Raw genomic sequence first — 18,389 nt, 5'->3', positions numbered from 1 at the left:
TTTATGGGTCTTGGGAGTGTAAATGTACTGAATGCCAATGGAGGCCTATCTGAAGCCTTTCTCAGCCATCAGCTTTCAACTAAAATATCTTCATTTGTGTTCTGAAAATGAACAGAGGTCTTACGGGTGTTGAACGACATGAGGGTGAGTAATTAATGACAGAATTTTCATTTTTGGGTGAACTAACCCTTTAAGGATCCTGCAGAGACCAGCGTACACCTGAGAAGGACGGTGAGAGAGTATAGATGCTAAAGACCTGTGTGCTCATGTGTGTTTGAGTAAACGCTAGTGATAGTAGCTTCTCGACGGGACGCCGTCACCTTACTTCGAGAGGCGAATTACCTCAAAGTATTGAAATTGTGTTAGATGTATTCGAGAAGGGAATTACCTCGAGATACTGTAGTTTTATATTAACAACTGTGAGTTGTTTTGAATTGTCCGTGGTGAAGTCAGATAACAGATGTCGTGATAACACGGGGCAGATAACAGATAACACGGGGCAGATAACAGATAACACGGGGCAGTCGTGGCCTAATGGTTAGAGAGTCGGACTTGCAACCCAAAGTTTGCGGGTTCGAGTCTCAGGTCCGGCAGGAATTGTCGGTGGGGGGAGTGAATACCAGCGCTTTCCTCCACCCTCAATACCACGACTGAGGTGACCCTTGAGCAAGGCACCAGACCCCCAATCGCTCCCCGGGCGCCGCAGCAATATGGCTGCCCACTGCTCCGGGTGTGTGTTCACGGTGTGTGTGTTCACTACTGTGTGTGTGCACTTGGATGGGTTAAATGCAGAGCACAAATTCCAAGTATGGGTCACCATACTTGGCCACACGTCACTTCACTTCACAGATTGAGAATTTCCGCGACAGTACATTCGGCAGTACACTTTAACCATATTTCAAAGACAACATAAGTTATGAAATTACATATAAAGATGAACTTAAAGGTGCACTATGTAAAAAATTTTCAGTAAAATATGCAAAAACCACTAGGCCAGTGTTATATATTTTGTTCAGTTGAGCGTTACAGTATCCCAAATGTTTCCAACTATTTGTAAATCGTGAGAAAATTGCTATTTTAACCAAGGAACCAGGACGTGTGAGGGAGTCGCCTGTCGATTGTGTCATATCTGCATTACCCTCGGTTTCCGGTTTTATTTTGCAGAAACGCTTTACTCTCACTGCAGTGTGAACAAGTGTCATAGCAGCCGCCGAGCGAACGCACAGAGTAACGTCATAACATTGTTATCAACACACTCAGATGTATCTGATATGATAAACAGAGCTGCGTTACCTCATACTCATGACCGGAAAAGCAGAAATAGCACCGGCGACTGTGGCAAAATAAAAGTCCAGCCGGCGACTGTGGCATAATAAAAGTCCCGCTGCTAGCGAGGCGTGTGTTGCGTTAATCTCATTAACAATCGCTCCAGCGGCCTTGCTCAGCTCCACAACACTCGGCCCTGCTCTGCTTCATCCTACAGTAACGTTAATAATCACATCCATAAACATGATTTCTGCCAGAGTCCTATCCCGATTCTTTTCCACATGTCCCAATATTCTGCGCTCAAACGTGGCATCATCAAACTACGCCTTTGTATTGAATAGGCAACCTCTAGCGGACGGAAAAGTTACATAGTGCACCTTTTTCGTGTGACAATAAATGCACTCTGAAGTTCAGATAATTGCATTTAATATAAATTTAAGTTATAATACATTTTCATTTAATTATAAACTAACATGCAATAAAGTGTCCGATACCATTACATTCAGTTTGCATTTAAGTACGTTCTTTCAAAATATATAATTTCTGTAATAAGCACTCTTTTGAAAGGTACGTAGAGGGCATGTGTGACTCACTCTCCTCACAGAGGAAGCCCTTATAGCCCAGAGGGCACAGGCAGATGAAGCCATCCGCTCGGTTGGCAAAGCAGATTCCTCCATTAGCACAGGTGACCTTCTCACACGCACTGTTGCTGCACTCGCCTGAAACACACACAAGAGAGGAAGATGCTTTCAACACATATACAGTGATTCCCAAAAGTATGTGGACATTTACACATGTCTGAATATCATTGCATTAGATCACTACACTACAGATAAAGTTTGGGGTCAGTCTTTTTTTTATTTTATAGTATAATTTAGTCTCAGAAAGGGTTTATTTGATCAAAAATACAGTAATAGCTGTTGTGAAATATTATTACAATTTAAAACATGTTAGTATATATGATCATAAAATGTCATTTATTCCTGTGATGCAAAGCTGATTTATTTTTTATTTTTGTCACTTTTGATCAATTTAATGCATCCTTACCAACCACAGACTTTTGAATGTTTGAAATAACTGAGATGTACCTCCTGAGATTAAGCAGGCAGTCTTTTTTAAGGTGTTTTATTTTGATTGCTATTATATATTTTTATTTTACCTTTATAATTTAAGTGATAGCTTTACATCAACTGATGAACCCCCAGGGGGCAGCAAAATAGCAAAGCAAGTGATATTCATTCCAAAGAAAAATAAACAAGCATACTTTAAACAAAACAAAAAATTTTGACAAAAGTACATTTTAGGTTTGACGATCGTAAAACGATAGCTGAAGACAAAACTTATTTGGACACTAGTTATTCTCCAACTAACCGATGTCTGCTCCACTCAGTGCATTTCCTTTAGGCCAGGGTCGGATGTCACTGGCTTTACTGTTGACAGTCAGACTCTGCATGCAGCCCTGAAACCCACGATTGGTCCCCACAGCCCTCACCAGCCAATAGGCATTCGGAGCTCCACCCAAAAACAAAGGCGTGCGGAATGTTATTTTAGTGTACTGACCCTAAGAGAGACAAAGAAAAGAGGTGTTTAGACGCATTTTATTGTCCTGGAGTCAGTTGCATAAACATAGCCATTATGTTAAGACAGTGTCTTAAGATCTAGTATGAGCCACTAGCAGTTAGTCAAGGGCAGTCAGCCAATGTCAAATTAGATCAATCTAAAACAGGGGTCTCAAACTCGCGTCCCAACTAGAATTAGACCTAGAATTTCGTTCACTGTTCTGTTTGACCTGGTTACAGCCTTGCTTTGAATTAGTCTATTATTTAAAATAAAATTAAAATCATTCATTATTTCATATTACATTATTCAATTTCTATAGGCTATATTTAAAAACATAGAGTAGGCTTGGCAAGAGAAGCCTATGTTCTGAAGAAGCGTTCATGTTCAGAAGAAACATTCATGTTGAAGAACTGTTAATAATAAAGATTGAGAAGATTGGATCAGTTGTGCTACTTTTTTTTTGAATATTTGAAACACTTTTTATGTGTAATACTTGATGTGGCCCAGCCTGACCCAGAGTCTACCTTCAGCGGCCCCCAGGTAAAATGAGTTTGAGACCCCTGATCTAAAAAGTTATGAAAAGTCTTAAGAAAGAAAATGTAATGTCTAACTTGTAAGACTAGTCTTAGTAGTTTATGCAACCGGCCCCTGGGTGATGATTGGTCAATACAGTGTATGAAACAAAACCAACTGTGTGTATATGCTGTGTTTGTGTACCTGAGAACGGCCTGATACCGGTGTGTCATTATCTAATCGTAGCCAGCCATTCATGCCGTCTCTAAATATTGTGACAGTGTGCCACCGACCAATCACAATGGAGCTGTCACTCACGATCTGCGCCGCCCCCGTACCGCAGTTAAACCTGTGAACATCATGATAAAGATCAGTTGCTAATAATCGCTAAATAAATTCACAGAGTATTTTTTTAAAGGGTTAGTTCACCCAAAATGGAAATTAGTCCATGATTTACTCACCCTCAAGTCATCCTAGGTGTATATGACATTCTTCTTTCAGACGAATACAATCGGGATTATATGAAAAATGTTCTGGCTCTTCTAAGCTTTATAATGGCAGTGAATTGAAGTCCATAAAAGTGCCTCTTGACTCTTTCGCCGTAAATCGATGCGTACGGCGGTCCGCCGGATGTTAGCTATTTTAGTCTATAAAGTTTTAAATATGGATATTTTTCATACACAGACGCATCGGTTCGCTTCAGAAGGCCTTTATTAACCCCTGGAGCCGTGTGGAGCAGTTATATGATGGATAGATGCACTGTTATGGACTTCAAAACAGAAACAGCAATTCCCTGCCATTATAAAGCTTGGAAGAGCCAGGACATTTTTTATAATACTTTTTTAGTAAAACAATGAAAAAATTTGTAAATATTAAAAAAGCTTTAGCTTATTATTAATATATGAATATGAAAAGTGCAAGAATATATATATATATATATAATTTTTTTTCCAGGCACATTTGACCAATTCCAAACCACAGTAATCCTAATAACTACTATTGATTTAGTATTTAAAAATGTATAAGTGATATATAATTGTTCATGAAGGCTGGAAATGAAAATCACCTTATATTCAGGTGTGCAGAATTATTAGGCATGTTTTCTTTTACAGATAAATTGAGCCAAAAAAGAGATTTAAGATTAGAGATTTTTTAAAAATTACTAAATGCCCATGAGAAGGATGCAATACTAATGCAATACTAGACATTGCAGTTAAGGCATGACCATTGGACAGTGAAATGCTCGTTGGGTCAGCAGGATCTGACAAAAACAGGTGGTGAAGAAAAGACACCTGTTAACTGCAAAAGAATTAAGAATTAAGGTGAAGAATTAAGTGTGAAACCATCAGGAACCCTTTAGTCTCCAGCGCCACCATTTTCCAGAGCTGAACCTACCTGGAGTCTCCAGAAGTGCAAGGTGTCAGGATCTCAGAGACTTCAGTTAGGTAAAGAATCCTAAAAAATGACCCCCACTAGATAAGAATCATAAGCTGAAGTGTTGTAAAATACATGAAGAAGGTTTTTTTATAGGCTTTATGGACAGATAGGTTGAGAATGACTCTTGAAGGACCAGCACCACATCCTCTAGTACCACTGTTTAAAGAATTCATCTTCCAGAATCTGGCAGTACGTTTTGGGAGTTCATTTTTAGTCCATCTCTGCAAAACGGACTTCAGGATGGACTAAAATGAACTCCCAAAACGTACTGCCAGATTCTGGAAGATTAATTCTTTAAACAGTGGTACTAGAGGATGTGGTGCTGGTCCTTCAAGAGTCATTCTCAACCTATAAAACCTATAAAGCCTATAAAAAAGCAGGCTTCATGTATTTTACAACACTTCAGCTTGTGATTCTTATTTAGTGGGGGTCATTTTTTAGGATTCTTTACCTAACTGAAGTCTCTGAGATCCTGACACCTCTGCTCTGGAAAATGGTGGCGCCGGAGACTAAAGGGTTCCTGATGGTTTCACCCTTAATTCTTCACCTTAATTCTTAATTCTTTTGCGGTTAATAGGTGTCTTTTCTCCGCCACATGTTTTTGTCTGACCCTGCTGACCCAACAAGCATTTCACTGTCCAATGGTCATGCCTTAACTGCAATGTCTAGTATTGCATTAGTATTGCATCCTTCTCATGGGCATTTAATAATTTTTGACTTTTCAGTCTGAGTTAAATCTCTTTTTTGGCTCAATTTACCTGTAAAAGAAAACATGCCTAATAATTCTGCACACCTGAATATAAGGTGTTTTTCATTTCCAGCCTTCATGAACAATTATATATTACTTATACATTATTAAATACTAAATTAATAGTAGTTATTAGGATTACTGTGGTTTGGAATTGGTCAAATGTGCCTGGAAAAAAAATATGATCAGAAAATCAACGTGCCTAATAATTCTGCACTCCCTGTATATATTATATATATATATATATATATATATATATATATATATATATATATATATATATATATATATATATATATATATATATATATATATATATATATATATATATATATATATATATATATATATATATATATATATATAAATTATATATGTACATATGTGTATTTGTAATACATATTTTTGTCAAAAAAAGGTATAGTTTTAGGTTAAAAAATACTAATAGATAAATAGATATAAGTGGAAAGACAAATCATGATTCAATATGCAAATATTAATATGAGTGTGAATGAATGAATAGAACACACACACACACACACACACACACACACACACACACACACACACACACACACACACACACACACACACACACACACACACACACACACACACACACACACACACACACACACACACACACACACACACACACACACACACACACACACACACACACACACACACACACACACACAGTATATACATTATATTAACATTAGTCAATGGGGTCTTTTCAAAGATTAATCTTTTTTTTTTAAGTATAAAGTACAGTTCCTTTAAATACAGAGCACCTCTAAGGAGATAAATAGCTACAAAACAAAGCTTGATTTAAATCTGCATGAACTGTAAAGTAACATGCAGAAAATTGTGGAGATTAAAGTGTTTGCAAGAACCATTATTAAGACTCAAATAAAAGCAGGGAGATACCTGTAGTGTAGTTTCCCCCGTATGAGGGCCAGGGAGGTGAAATCTCCTCGACCGTGTTCATTCTCTCCACAATACAACAGCAATCCATCCTCAGCCTCTGCCTGAGAGGTCAAAGCAGTGATTCAGAAGAGTCTGCTCTCAAAAACAGCCTCAAAGTCTGCATGTATAAGTGATTATACCTTAAACTCCAGGCTGATCTGGAAGCTCTGGTAAGAGTTTTTAAGAGGTTCAAACGTCATGTGAGAGTAGCCATAGAACTTTGGGAAGTTTACCGTCAGACCTGTGGGACACAGATATGTGGTTCAATTAGTTTTTGAAAACTTTTTGCATGCACACATCCTCCATAAACTGTGTTTCATTACTTGGGAGTCTAGAGCCAAACTGTGTGACTGAAGGTCATGGGAAATTATTTCTTTCAGTCCGTTTGGACAAGCTTTCTGGCTCGGCATCTTGTTGGGTTTACAGAGCGTTTCATCTCTTGGGCACAAATCCCATAGTTCATTACTGCCATGTTGATGTACAGTCACATTCACAGTGCTAGAACATGACCTTTAGCCCAAACCCTAATTAAACCAAAAACTAAAGTTTTGTGGCTTTTAGTCCATGTTTATGAGCTTTCAGGTCACCTACACTACTGTTCAAAAGTTTGGGGCCGTAATATTGGGAAATATTGGAAATGGAAATAACATCACAACATTTATTTCCATCAAGAGGTGCATCAGTTTTTGGTTAAGATCTTGTATTGACAATGTAAAAGTCCAGCACTCTGTAAAGTCTCCTCCAGCACATCCCAAAGACTTTCAATGAATTTAAGGTCTGGACTCAGAGGTGAAAATGATTCTTCATGCTCCCTCACAACCTTTCTTTCACAATCTGAGCCTAATGAATCTTGACAATGTCATGCTGAAATATGGCCATGATGTGTCTTCCCACATGGTTGTTTAAGAAATGAAAAGCTACACACTCCTTCAATTATGGTTAGAAGAACTGTTGCCAACATATAACATGCTAGAAACATAATAATCACTGCAATAATGATCCAATCATAGACTGTTAAGCATTTGCCTATTTAAATCCAAATAAATAGGCTATGTTGGGGGCCGGGCAGTGTATTATTCAAATTTAAATCACAGTTTGTTTGTTTTTTAAATATATTGTAAAATGTAATTTATTCCTGTGATCAAAGCTGAATTTTCAGCATAATTTCTCCAGTCTTCAGTATCACACGATCCTTCAGAAATCATTCTAATATGAGGATTTCCTGTCAAGAAACATTTATGATTATTATCATTTGAAAACAGTCATGCTGCTTAATATTTTTGTTATATAATGTACCCTTGCTGAAAAGAAAAAAAAAGAATTCTATTTAAAATACTGACTTCAGCCAAACCTTTGCTTGTGCTACAAATAAAAGGGTCAGAAAATAGACTTTTACCAGATATACATATTTAAAATTGACCTTCTTTCTCCACCAGGAAAATGGACTAAAGGAAAGACAAAATGCTCTCTTCTTTCCCATGACTTAATTCTTTCCCTCATTTTAGTAAATGGTGACCACGTTGAACTAATTTGTTCCCTTCTTTTGATTTAACCAAAACTTAAAAAGAGGTAACGACTTAGTGCTGACATAGTGTAAAACTTGTACCTTTAGGGGTAAAACAGCTTTAAAAGGACATATTTGTCCCTTTTTTACACCTAAAAGGTTCATAGTAGTACCTTATGGTAACATATTGCTACTCTAAGGTACTAGTAATATGCACCTTTTAAGGGGGAAAAAGGTCCAACTATTTCCTTTTTTAAGGATACTGCCCCAGTGACAAGCTGTTGTACCCCTAAAGGTAAAATTTGTACACTTTTTTCTGTGTGTTGTGGGAACGAATTGTTAATTTGTGGCCACGATATACATATTTTTTGTCCGCATGTCATGTTCAGGGCTCTGTAGTGTAAATTTGAAGCTAATGGAAAGCATAAGTGCTCCCCCTAGAGGCTGAAGGAATATGTGTTATATATTTATTTTGCCTGCCTATGCTTTTATTACAAAAGCTGATGTTTTGACAGAAATTGCCATTTTCAGCAAAACTTGTATACATTACATTTAAACATTGAAACTGATATGCAATACTGTGAGAGCAATATCTTGTCTGTGGAGGCGACTTGTTTTAAAAATGTTATTGAGCTCACTTTGAAAAGGTTAGACAGGAATAGAAATGCCAGGGGAATACACAACAGCACATGCAAACCTCCATTCTCAAAGATTACCCACTCCCAACAGTCCTCAGAGGAGACAAGAGAGACAGAAGGAGGAAACAATGAAATGAAAAAGGGAAAGAGACGAATTCTCCAAGCATCCAAGAGAGCGTTTAGTAGATTTCTAAGGTTTTAGGTCTTATTTAATAAAACAAAACTACAAAAACACTGCTGTTTATTGTGTCCACTAAGAAAAGAAACGAGAATGCCTATTGCACAATGCAAATCCTGCAGAACATCAATGATTCATTATAAATGATTATCTTCTTTTTGTAATACCACACATAAAGTATACTACCGTTCAGACAATATAGGTGTCATAGGAAATCAAATATGTCGCTCTGACAGTACTAGACTCTGTCGAGGTTTGCGTAACAAAACCAGCTCAATAGCTATTCAAAACCCGCCAAATAACGGTCAAAACTAGCCCGATCGCATGTCATGGTAAATGGGGTTAGTTTGGGGGTCACTTAAAAAACAACCCGTGGCAACAGTATAAAAGTAGCCCAATTCCACTGGAAAACCATGGACTTGGCAACACTGGTCACAGCTCACACTTTTTTGTAGCCTGTCAGCAAAACACACTGAGGGTGTTCAGCCCATAACCCGGAAACTTATCGAACACAGCCATCTTGAAGGACAACTTAATTCTCTCATTGCACCGCGAGGAGTGAGGAAGCTTCCTGAGGATATCCTTCCCTCACATCCGAAGGGAGTGGACGCAAGGAAACGAGGATGCACAAATAAGAAATGAGAAGCACCTTCTGCTCTGTCTGCATGGTTATTTTATATGGTTAGGTTTGCAAACATGTCCTTAAAGGGTTAGTTCACCCAAAAATGAAAATTAGCCCATGATTTACTCACCCTCAAGTCCTCCTAGGTGTATATGACATTCTTCTTTCAGACGAATACAATCTGAGTTATGCTAAAAATGTCCCAATCTTCCAAGCTTTATAATGGCAGTGAATTGTTGTTTAGTTTTTGAAGTCCATAAAGTGCATCTATCCATCATAAAAGTGCATCTATACATCATATAACTGCTCTACATGGCTCCGGGGGGTTAATAAAGGCCTTCTGAAGTGAAGTGGCGCGTTTGTGTAAGAAAAATATCCATATTTAAAACTTAATTTTTTTTTTTTTATATTTTGGATTGCATTTTATTTTTATATTTTCTGTTTTGAGGGGTGATCATTTTTGGGTGATCTACTCCTTTAAGTCTGGTGGAAGTTATCAAAACGGCAAATTCTATTTTTGGGAAGCCCCGTCCACAGTGAAATTGTATCGATAATCTAACAAAACTATATATTAAACATCAAATATGAACTGATATTGCACCGCGAGGAGTGAGCATAATCGCTCTTAAACAGACAGAACTAACTAACCTTCTGAGCAGAAGTCTCCCTGGCGACCGAGGTTGCAGTGACATCGAGAGCCTCCAGTATCGTAATCGTTGATGCAGAAGCTGTCAGGAGGGCAGACCGTCTCGTCACATGGCACGTCGTAGACCCGGGGTCTTTCCCCTTTCCATGCCGTCATTGATGGACTGGGAGATGGCAAAGCAGGAGGAGGTGTAGTAGGAGCGGCGTCTGTCACTATAATAGGGGGTGTCCTGGGGGTGGAGCTAGCGACCGTTGTCATGGTTATAGTTGTTGTTGACGTGATATTTTGGGAAGCAGGTGTACGCATCCTAAAAATAACATTTCCGTTACCGGGAGTCCCGATGCGGGAGCGTAGCTGAGAACGTCTGTCGTTTTTCTTACTGCTAGGAAACTTTATCTGCATAAAAACACATAGATAAATGCCAGAACGATTACTAACAGAATAACAGCACATTCTGAGTGACAAGATGCTGTTCATTGTGTATACAGTTGTATTTATAGAAACAATTATTTTAAGAATTTTGGCTCTTCCATTGTGTAGGTTTCTTTAAAGAGGTCATGAACTGCATTTTTTGAATTACTTTGCAATGTTTCCTGGGGTGCACATATAATGTTAGTAAGATTTTTACGTAAAAAATTGTCATAATTGAGAAAAAAAGCTATTTTTTTTTACCCTGATTTTAGCCTCTGATTTGAACGCTCTCTTTGAAGGGGTGTGTCTGCTGTGAGACGTCAGTGTACACGCCCACTGCTGTGATTGGCCAACATATTTGCATATGAAATGGGTATTACATGCAGAACTCTCTTGAAATGCAGTGATCTTGTTGATTTTTGCACTCTCATGAATGCTTTCATCATAACTAACAGTGCAAACACGATGTAAATAAGAGCAGATGGCGTCACTGATTATAACGGGAGTTTTGGCGAGAGTTTTGGCCACTGATAAACTCACGCTGTGTGATTGACAGCTCCAGCGATTATAAAGGGACCTATATAATTTAATCACAATTCAAATAAAAAAATGTTCATGCTACTAAGAGAAACAATGGAAAGTTTAGTTACTGGCTTGATTTACTGACGCATAAACCGCAATAAATGATTTTGAGACAAAGAACATCTGACTGTACATGAACCATTACCATATCAGAAATCACTGATCACAGATCAGGCATTAGAAGTAACACGGCTAGATACATGTTGTCACATTACTGTGGGGTCCATATCATAGCCTGTGCTATCTATTGAAATTGTGACTGATTTACTAAAGAATCCGTAGTGAAATGTACCGAATACAAACAAATAATGCTCTACTGAGACATACACATTGTTGAAAATAAATAACCACATCCCTAGCATTAGGATCCTTTTGAAGGATTTTTTCGTCCAGTGATCCTGTATCTCTCTTCTCATCTCACTAAGGCGGCAGTGGGCGGGGCCAAAGACGTGATGATGTAGAAGTAGATGTTTATTTTCTTAGGCGGTCAAGTCAAAATGAGACTTAGGGCCCTATCTTGCACCCAGCGCAATTGACTTTGTACACCGACGCATGTGTCATTCCTATCTGGCACCCGCGCAAAGCGCGCTTTTCCCTCCACAGAAGCACGTCGCTAAACTAGTGAATGAACTTGCGCTACCTGGGCGGTTCAGCGCAAAAAAGGAGGCGTGTTCCGGCGCAAACAATCCCTGGTGCTATTTTGCTGTTCCATTAAACTATTGCGCCACTGACCAGAAAAAACCTAGTCTAAAGTCAGTGGCGCGTTGCGCGTTGTTCATTATGCTATTTTAAGGGCGCATGCTTGACCATAATGTATAGCGTGCACAACGCGCATACACTTTGCTCATGTAATCTACACAGATGCAACAGTTATTTTTGCAAATCATAAATTGTTACACTAAAAAATATTAACACATGAGATGACGGAAATCATTGTGGTGTGCCACGAAGATGTGAAAAAATAGGCATAAATCTAGCTTACAAATGATTCAGGCTAATTGTAGTCTAATAATTAAGGAGACCTGTTTGCCCAATAGTGGCAACTTCTGGCAAGACATATATGTATATAAGGACATCTAACAAATTGGTTTGTCCGTCTAGAACCAGGAAAAAAAATCGGTGAGGGTGGACGCAGCGATGTCCTCTGCTGGCATCAGGTCCTGAGTAGAGGCAGATCCAATACTCCCGTTACACGGCGTGCCCGATTGATGCTGGCAAGCTTGGACTTTCCCCGTCTTCTGATGTCATTGTAGCGCTTGCGGCACTGGTGCGACGTCCTGGGGATGCCAGCTGATGAAACAATTGTGGCTATTTCCTCCCACGCCTGTTTAACCGACGCTATTTTGGGTGGGTTTCTCCCATCCCCATACAACACAACTTCTCTGTCTTTCACTGCTCTTACAAGAACATCAGTCTCCTCGGCTGTGAACCGCTTCTGGCATGCGCCTGGTAAATACGCCATAATAATAGCAATCCATAATGGAACTTGCGCACCTGCTTTTACAGGGAATGTTGGATGACGCTCGGATTGGTTTATTCACGTTACGCCCAAACCACACCTATGAATAATGAAGCTACTTCAGACCAACCCATTTTAGATTTGCGCCGGGCGCAAGAGCCATTTATCCCGCCGGGAAAATAGCAACAGCGCCGAGACCCGCCCACAAAGTTACTTGCGCTTCGCGCTTTGACACTTGCGTTTCAGATCGTTAAAATAGGGCCCTTAATCTGAAACAAGTTGTTTTTGGAGCTTGGTTTCAATTAAAGCTGTTTTTTGGACTCATGATGACGTTTTGAGTTCTGAAACGTACGTTTTTATAGCACAATGACCTCTTAAAATGTCACAAGATCAAGGAAATTTTAATTTCTCAATTCATGACCCCTTTAAAAACAAAAGATCGCTCACCTCCTCAATGAAGACGTCATAATCTGAATCGTCTGTGTCAAACCCATCCTCATCTTTACTGTCAGAGTTTGAGATGTAGATGTCATAGTCTCCACTGCCTACATCCACTGAACCTGTTTTTAAAGCAGTGAATCGTATACTTCAGTCATTTGACCTCATAAATACAGTAAGCAGGACAAAAATCATAATTTCATCCACAGAACACATCTGACTTGTTAGAAACTTATAAGGCTGATTTGTTAGTGGTGCTTGTGAAGCATCACTATTACCATCTTGCACCTTATAGGGTTAGTTCACCCAGAAATGAAAATTCTGTCATTAATTACTCACCCTTATGTCGTTCGACACCCGTAAGACCTCCGTTAATATTCGGAACACAAATTAAGATATTTTAGTTGAAAGCTGATGGCTGAGAAAGGCTTCAGATAGGCCTCCATTGGCATTCAGTACATTAATACTCCCAAGACCCAGAAAAGGCACTTAAAACGTTGTTACAAAGTCCATCTCACCACAGTGACTCTACAATAATTTTACGATGCGACGACAATAGTTTTTGTGCGCAAAAAAAAATCTAAATAACACCTTTATCCAACTTGTTATTGCCTTCCGTGTGTGCCTCCACGACGCATGCGTGAGAATATGATGCAGATCCGGCGTTCGGACACATGACCCAGAAGCGATTTGTTGACAAGCAGAGGAAGACGCGCGTACCTAAGCTGTTGAATTCAAACCAAACTTGGGTCTCCAGCCGACAAAGTTTATATCCCATTTGGCTAGAGCGCTTCCCAAAATGTAGGAGCAGAGTAGGCGGTCTTTTGTGGCTGTTCAAACACATTTGATCACTAAAGCAATCAGGTCAAATGCTTTTTCCACCACCTCTGGAAGTGGTCGAAAGTGGACAAGCTCAAAACGTCTTAGACGGCTTATTTTACAGTTGATGAAAATGGATCTGTTCAGGTTAGAGTTAGTGTTCAGGAAGAGGTGTTGAATTGGAATTGGAATAGCAGGAAGAGGAATTTACTGAATTGCAATCCTGGGAAATGTAGTGTTCCTCCACCCCAGTAATAATACATTTTCATTAATTGAAATGAAATAAAATATAAATATTAGATGAAAAGGTTAGACTTGAACATTTAAAATTTTCTTTTACGTTGATAAGTTTAGAAGTTAAGAAATAAAACAAGTTGAAGTACTAAAATGGCTAAAAAGAAAACTGAAATATAAATAAATTAATAAATAAAAATGAAAAAGCCCAAACAAAATTTCTTCTTCTCTACATTCAATTTACATTTACATTCAAATCATGAATTTAATTGGAATTTAAAAGGCATCCTCAATTCAGTCCCTGTTTACACCAGTACATTTTAATTTTAACGCAGCATTTTCAAATGAAAAATTCCACTGTGTTTCAGAAACGATCTCTGTCCACACTACAAGACGAAAACACACGTCACATGACTTAAACAGTTGCCGATTGCTCTAATAATAGCTTTTTGTATTATAACAGAGTTTAACTGCAGCAAAGTCAGCAAAGTTTGCCGTTCCATACATGGTGCTGGACAAGCAATTGTTTAAAAATAAACGATGAATTCATTGTCATACTAAGTACACACAAACAACATTTATTTGAAATATGTAATTGATTGCTATAATGGGAGCAATAACATGCCTTACATATTTTAAATTATTTTAATTGATAAACTAAGTAATAATACCAATACAAAATCATAACATAGTAATGTACCTGTAATGTAAATAATAAAGAATAAAAAAACAATAATATACAGAACAGGTGCACATTTATTGTATAAACATTAAAGCAGGGCTAAGGTTTTTAAGATGTTGGGTGAGTGCAACCGTGGTGTGTAAACTAAGCTAATCGGGTAGCTGTACGCTAACTAAAAAAACATTAAGAACGAGATATGCTTGATTTCACAACTTATAGCTTCGGTTACATACTAGTCTATGAAACACATGATTTGCAAGACATTAAAGACTATTTTAACACAATTTAAAGGACAAAAATCAAAATGTGATTTTGTAAGAATTGTAATCAGGCTCTGAACGGATTACCCATTCAAGATTTACCCGCTCTGAGGTCCAAAGCGGACACTATTTCACAAGGGGACAGGAATCCTCATGACACCAGCTCTTGGTCTGTTACTGTCTTGTTCCGGTAATGGTCGTACGATAGGGGCCTGACGAATCAGGGAAGGATGCGCAATGATCCAGGGAGCAAATCTGGGCAGCCTTGGCTTTATTTTCAAAAGTCTCAGCTTTGGTCCGTTTACACTGAAACGCAACCCAAGAGCTTTCAAACTAAAACAGGGTCTGCAGCGTTTCCAAAAGTCTCCGTTTTCATGAGTCGAAAGCTCTGGAGTAGTGCAGATGCCAGGTGTAACTGTAGCAAAAGTTACGCGTTTTAAAACGAAAACGCACTACACTCTTTAAAAAAAAAAGGTTCTATATGACACAAAAAAATGGTTCTTGGCTTGTAATCATAGGGGAATCTTTTTTAGTGCTATATAGCACCAATTTTGGTGCTTCAGTGGTTCTTCGACTAAGGTGCTATATATATAGCACCTCTGAAGATCCAAAATTGGTGCTATATAGCACAAAAAAAGGTTCCCCTATGATTACGAGCCAAGAACCATTTTTGGTGCCATATAGAACCTTTTTTTTTTAGAGTGTAGGGCCTCAGTTCTGAATGGCACACAACCCTAAAGTTACATGTGAGGTGGTCAAGGTGCTCTTAATCCAGTTGTTTTTGAGTGAATCCCATTGGTTGGAAGCCAACACCAACCAAACTACGACTGCTCTCTTGAAACTGTATAGCTGAATGAGTAAGTGTGATCTGATGTGATGTGACCGGACTGTAATTGTGTGTGCTTGTGGGGGTCTATGTTCTTAATCTGTCTGCTGGAGGGTTGGGGGCGGGTAACTAGCTGTAAGCTTCCACCAAGTGTGTTTGTGTGACATTGAGGAGGGTCTTCCTCACAATGAGCAGGCTTTAAGATGCTTAATTTAATTAGTCTGGTCTTTCCAGCCAGCATGCACACAAAAAAACCCTCCTCAAATCTGCGAGGAGCATCCAAACCCTAACTAGTACACTATCAAACATGCAAACCACACATAGGTAGTCATTTAGACCTTTTATCCACCATACACATATTATAGGGCCAAATCAAGGGCATAGGTTGTATTGTGAACCAGCAGCTTTACAGTCTCCTAAGGTCGTGTCCTGTACTGTAACTTACCGAGTGTGCGCACGGGGTTGTTAATGGCACTGGGAGGGCTGATCCCATGTGCATTTACGGCTCTGATGACAAACTGGTACTCCGTGTCAGGGATCATACCCCTGAGCACCATAGAGTTGGACTCTACTGGCTCTCTGATGTACGTCCACTCAGTGTCCATCTCCGGCCTGCAACACACACATACACACACATCACCAAACCGTCATCCGGCTTTCCTTGATCAGAAAATCGAAGAACAGTTGTAAGCTTTCAACTCTAAAACGCTAGTTTTGTACATTTTTCTGAAGAAGCTGCAAGTGTTGCTTGTGCAAAATTCGCAACGATGATGCTAGGGTGTTGTGGGTAGTTGACAGGACGTTGATTTGGACCCTTTTCAAAGACTGTGATGAAGCTCTACGTAAATCTACCTTTTAAAAAAGTACATTTATAACACTACAGTTTCTTACCTTGGCATTAAATGACAGAAAATTGGTTAAGTGTTTCTAATACAACGGCTGAGGCAAATTTGACATCAATCTCTCAATGGTTTTTCCTCTTTTGGAACGTCATAGAAACCTAACAGGGATTTTTTTTCTGTTGCTATCGAGATAAATGGGAGAGCAAAAATTATATTTGTTGTAGTTTCCATTCACCACTATAGAAGTTTCCCAAACCATGACAACTTCCGCTTCTGCTACATTGGCCAGATTATGAGAAAGGTTGTTAATCTGAGAAGCAGACAGTCTCTGTGGGATGGGTCTTAATCTGCAGGAGGCCACAGTTCTATTGAATCATGTTGCATAATTATCAACATGTTAGTATTATAAACCCAATTTGTAACCCAAATGCAAATACATGGATGTCTGGACACGCTCCACTAAATTAATTTAGTGTTGTATAGTATTACAGTTTTTCATGATCTTAATGCATTAATTGTAATGCATTAATATACTACTCAAAAAATATATATTTCATAGATTTTATGACTTATTTGTCTAAAATGTAATAATAAAGAATGAGGACCACCACTCAGTCAGTCTTTGATCAAGAACTCATGCACACAGACATCATAGCAGGCCGTTGTGTCCTGCGGGTCAGGGTTTGATGTGTGTGGATGTGTGTGATCATGCAGACTGTGTTGAACTGGCCTGAATGGGTTAGTTGTGTTCTAGAACAGTAACTACCACAGAAATGCATTAGTTGCATGAGTCATCAGGACCGGGTAAAGATCACGCAGAGAAACATCCGTCAGTCTTGTTTTAATAAATGCACAGAAGACTTTCAGGGAATGCATTCTTTGAAAGAAAACGAATGAAGATTAACAGAACTTTATTTTGTCCCTGAAGTCGACTGAAAATGTTTTTCACATGAAAAAGTTGCTATTGTACAAATCTATCCATTCATCTTTCTCTCTGTCCTTCTATCCATCTCTGTGTCCGTCTGTCTGTCCGTCCGTCCATCCATCCGCCCAAGCATCCATCTCTACGTCTATCCGTCTGTCTGTCCATCCATCTTTACGACTATCAGACGGTCTGTCCATCCATCCATCCAGCCGTCCATCCATCTCTACATCCGTCTGTCTGTCCCTCTATCCATCCGTCGATCCATCCAACCAACCATCTCTACGTCTATCTGTCTGTCCGTCCATCCATCCATCCGTCCATCCATCCATCCATCCATCCATCCATCTCTACGTCTATCCGTCCATCTATCCATCCATCATCCATCCATTTATCTATCTATTCGTCCATCCATCCATCTCTACGTCCGTCTGTCTATCCCTCTATCCCTCTATCCGTCCGTCCATCCATCATCCATCCATTTATCTATCTATCTATCTATCTATCTATCTATCTATCTATCTATCTATCTATCTATCTATCTATCTATCTATCTATCTATCTATCTATCTATCTATCTATCTATCTATCTATCTATCTATCTATCTATCTATCTATCTATCTATCTATCTATCTATCCATCTATATCCACATTCGTCAGTCCGTCCATCCATCCATCTCTACGTCCGTCTAGCTATCCATCCATCCATCCATCCATACATCCTTCCATCCATCCATCACTACATCTATCCGTCCATCCATCCATCCATCCATCCATCTCTACGTCTATCCGTCCGTCCGTCCATCCATCCATCATCCATCCATTTATC

At 39.0% G+C, this 18,389-nt stretch overlaps 1 protein-coding gene across 2 annotated transcripts in view; it reads right to left on the bottom strand.

Moving 5' to 3' along the window:
- Positions 1-18,389, bottom strand: part of egflam (EGF-like, fibronectin type III and laminin G domains) — a 49,430-nt gene that overhangs the window by 17,279 nt on the left and 13,762 nt on the right. For both annotated transcript variants that reach the window (XM_079816303.1, XM_079816302.1), the window contains exons 7-14: positions 16,241-16,407; positions 12,984-13,096; positions 10,087-10,480; positions 6,637-6,737; positions 6,458-6,558; positions 3,544-3,688; positions 2,638-2,827; positions 1,860-1,985 (exon numbers count right to left, since the gene is read on the bottom strand). In XM_079816303.1, the coding sequence (XP_079672429.1) occupies positions 1,860-1,985; positions 2,638-2,827; positions 3,544-3,688; positions 6,458-6,558; positions 6,637-6,737; positions 10,087-10,480; positions 12,984-13,096; positions 16,241-16,407 (1,337 nt within the window). The remainder of the gene's footprint in view (positions 1-1,859; positions 1,986-2,637; positions 2,828-3,543; positions 3,689-6,457; positions 6,559-6,636; positions 6,738-10,086; positions 10,481-12,983; positions 13,097-16,240; positions 16,408-18,389) is intronic.

The sequence above is a fragment of the Gobio gobio genome (genome assembly GCF_949357685.1).
Source record: "Gobio gobio genome assembly, chromosome: 4".
NCBI lineage: Eukaryota > Metazoa > Chordata > Actinopteri > Cypriniformes > Gobionidae > Gobio > Gobio gobio.
This window is presented reverse-complemented; position numbering and strand designations above follow the sequence as displayed.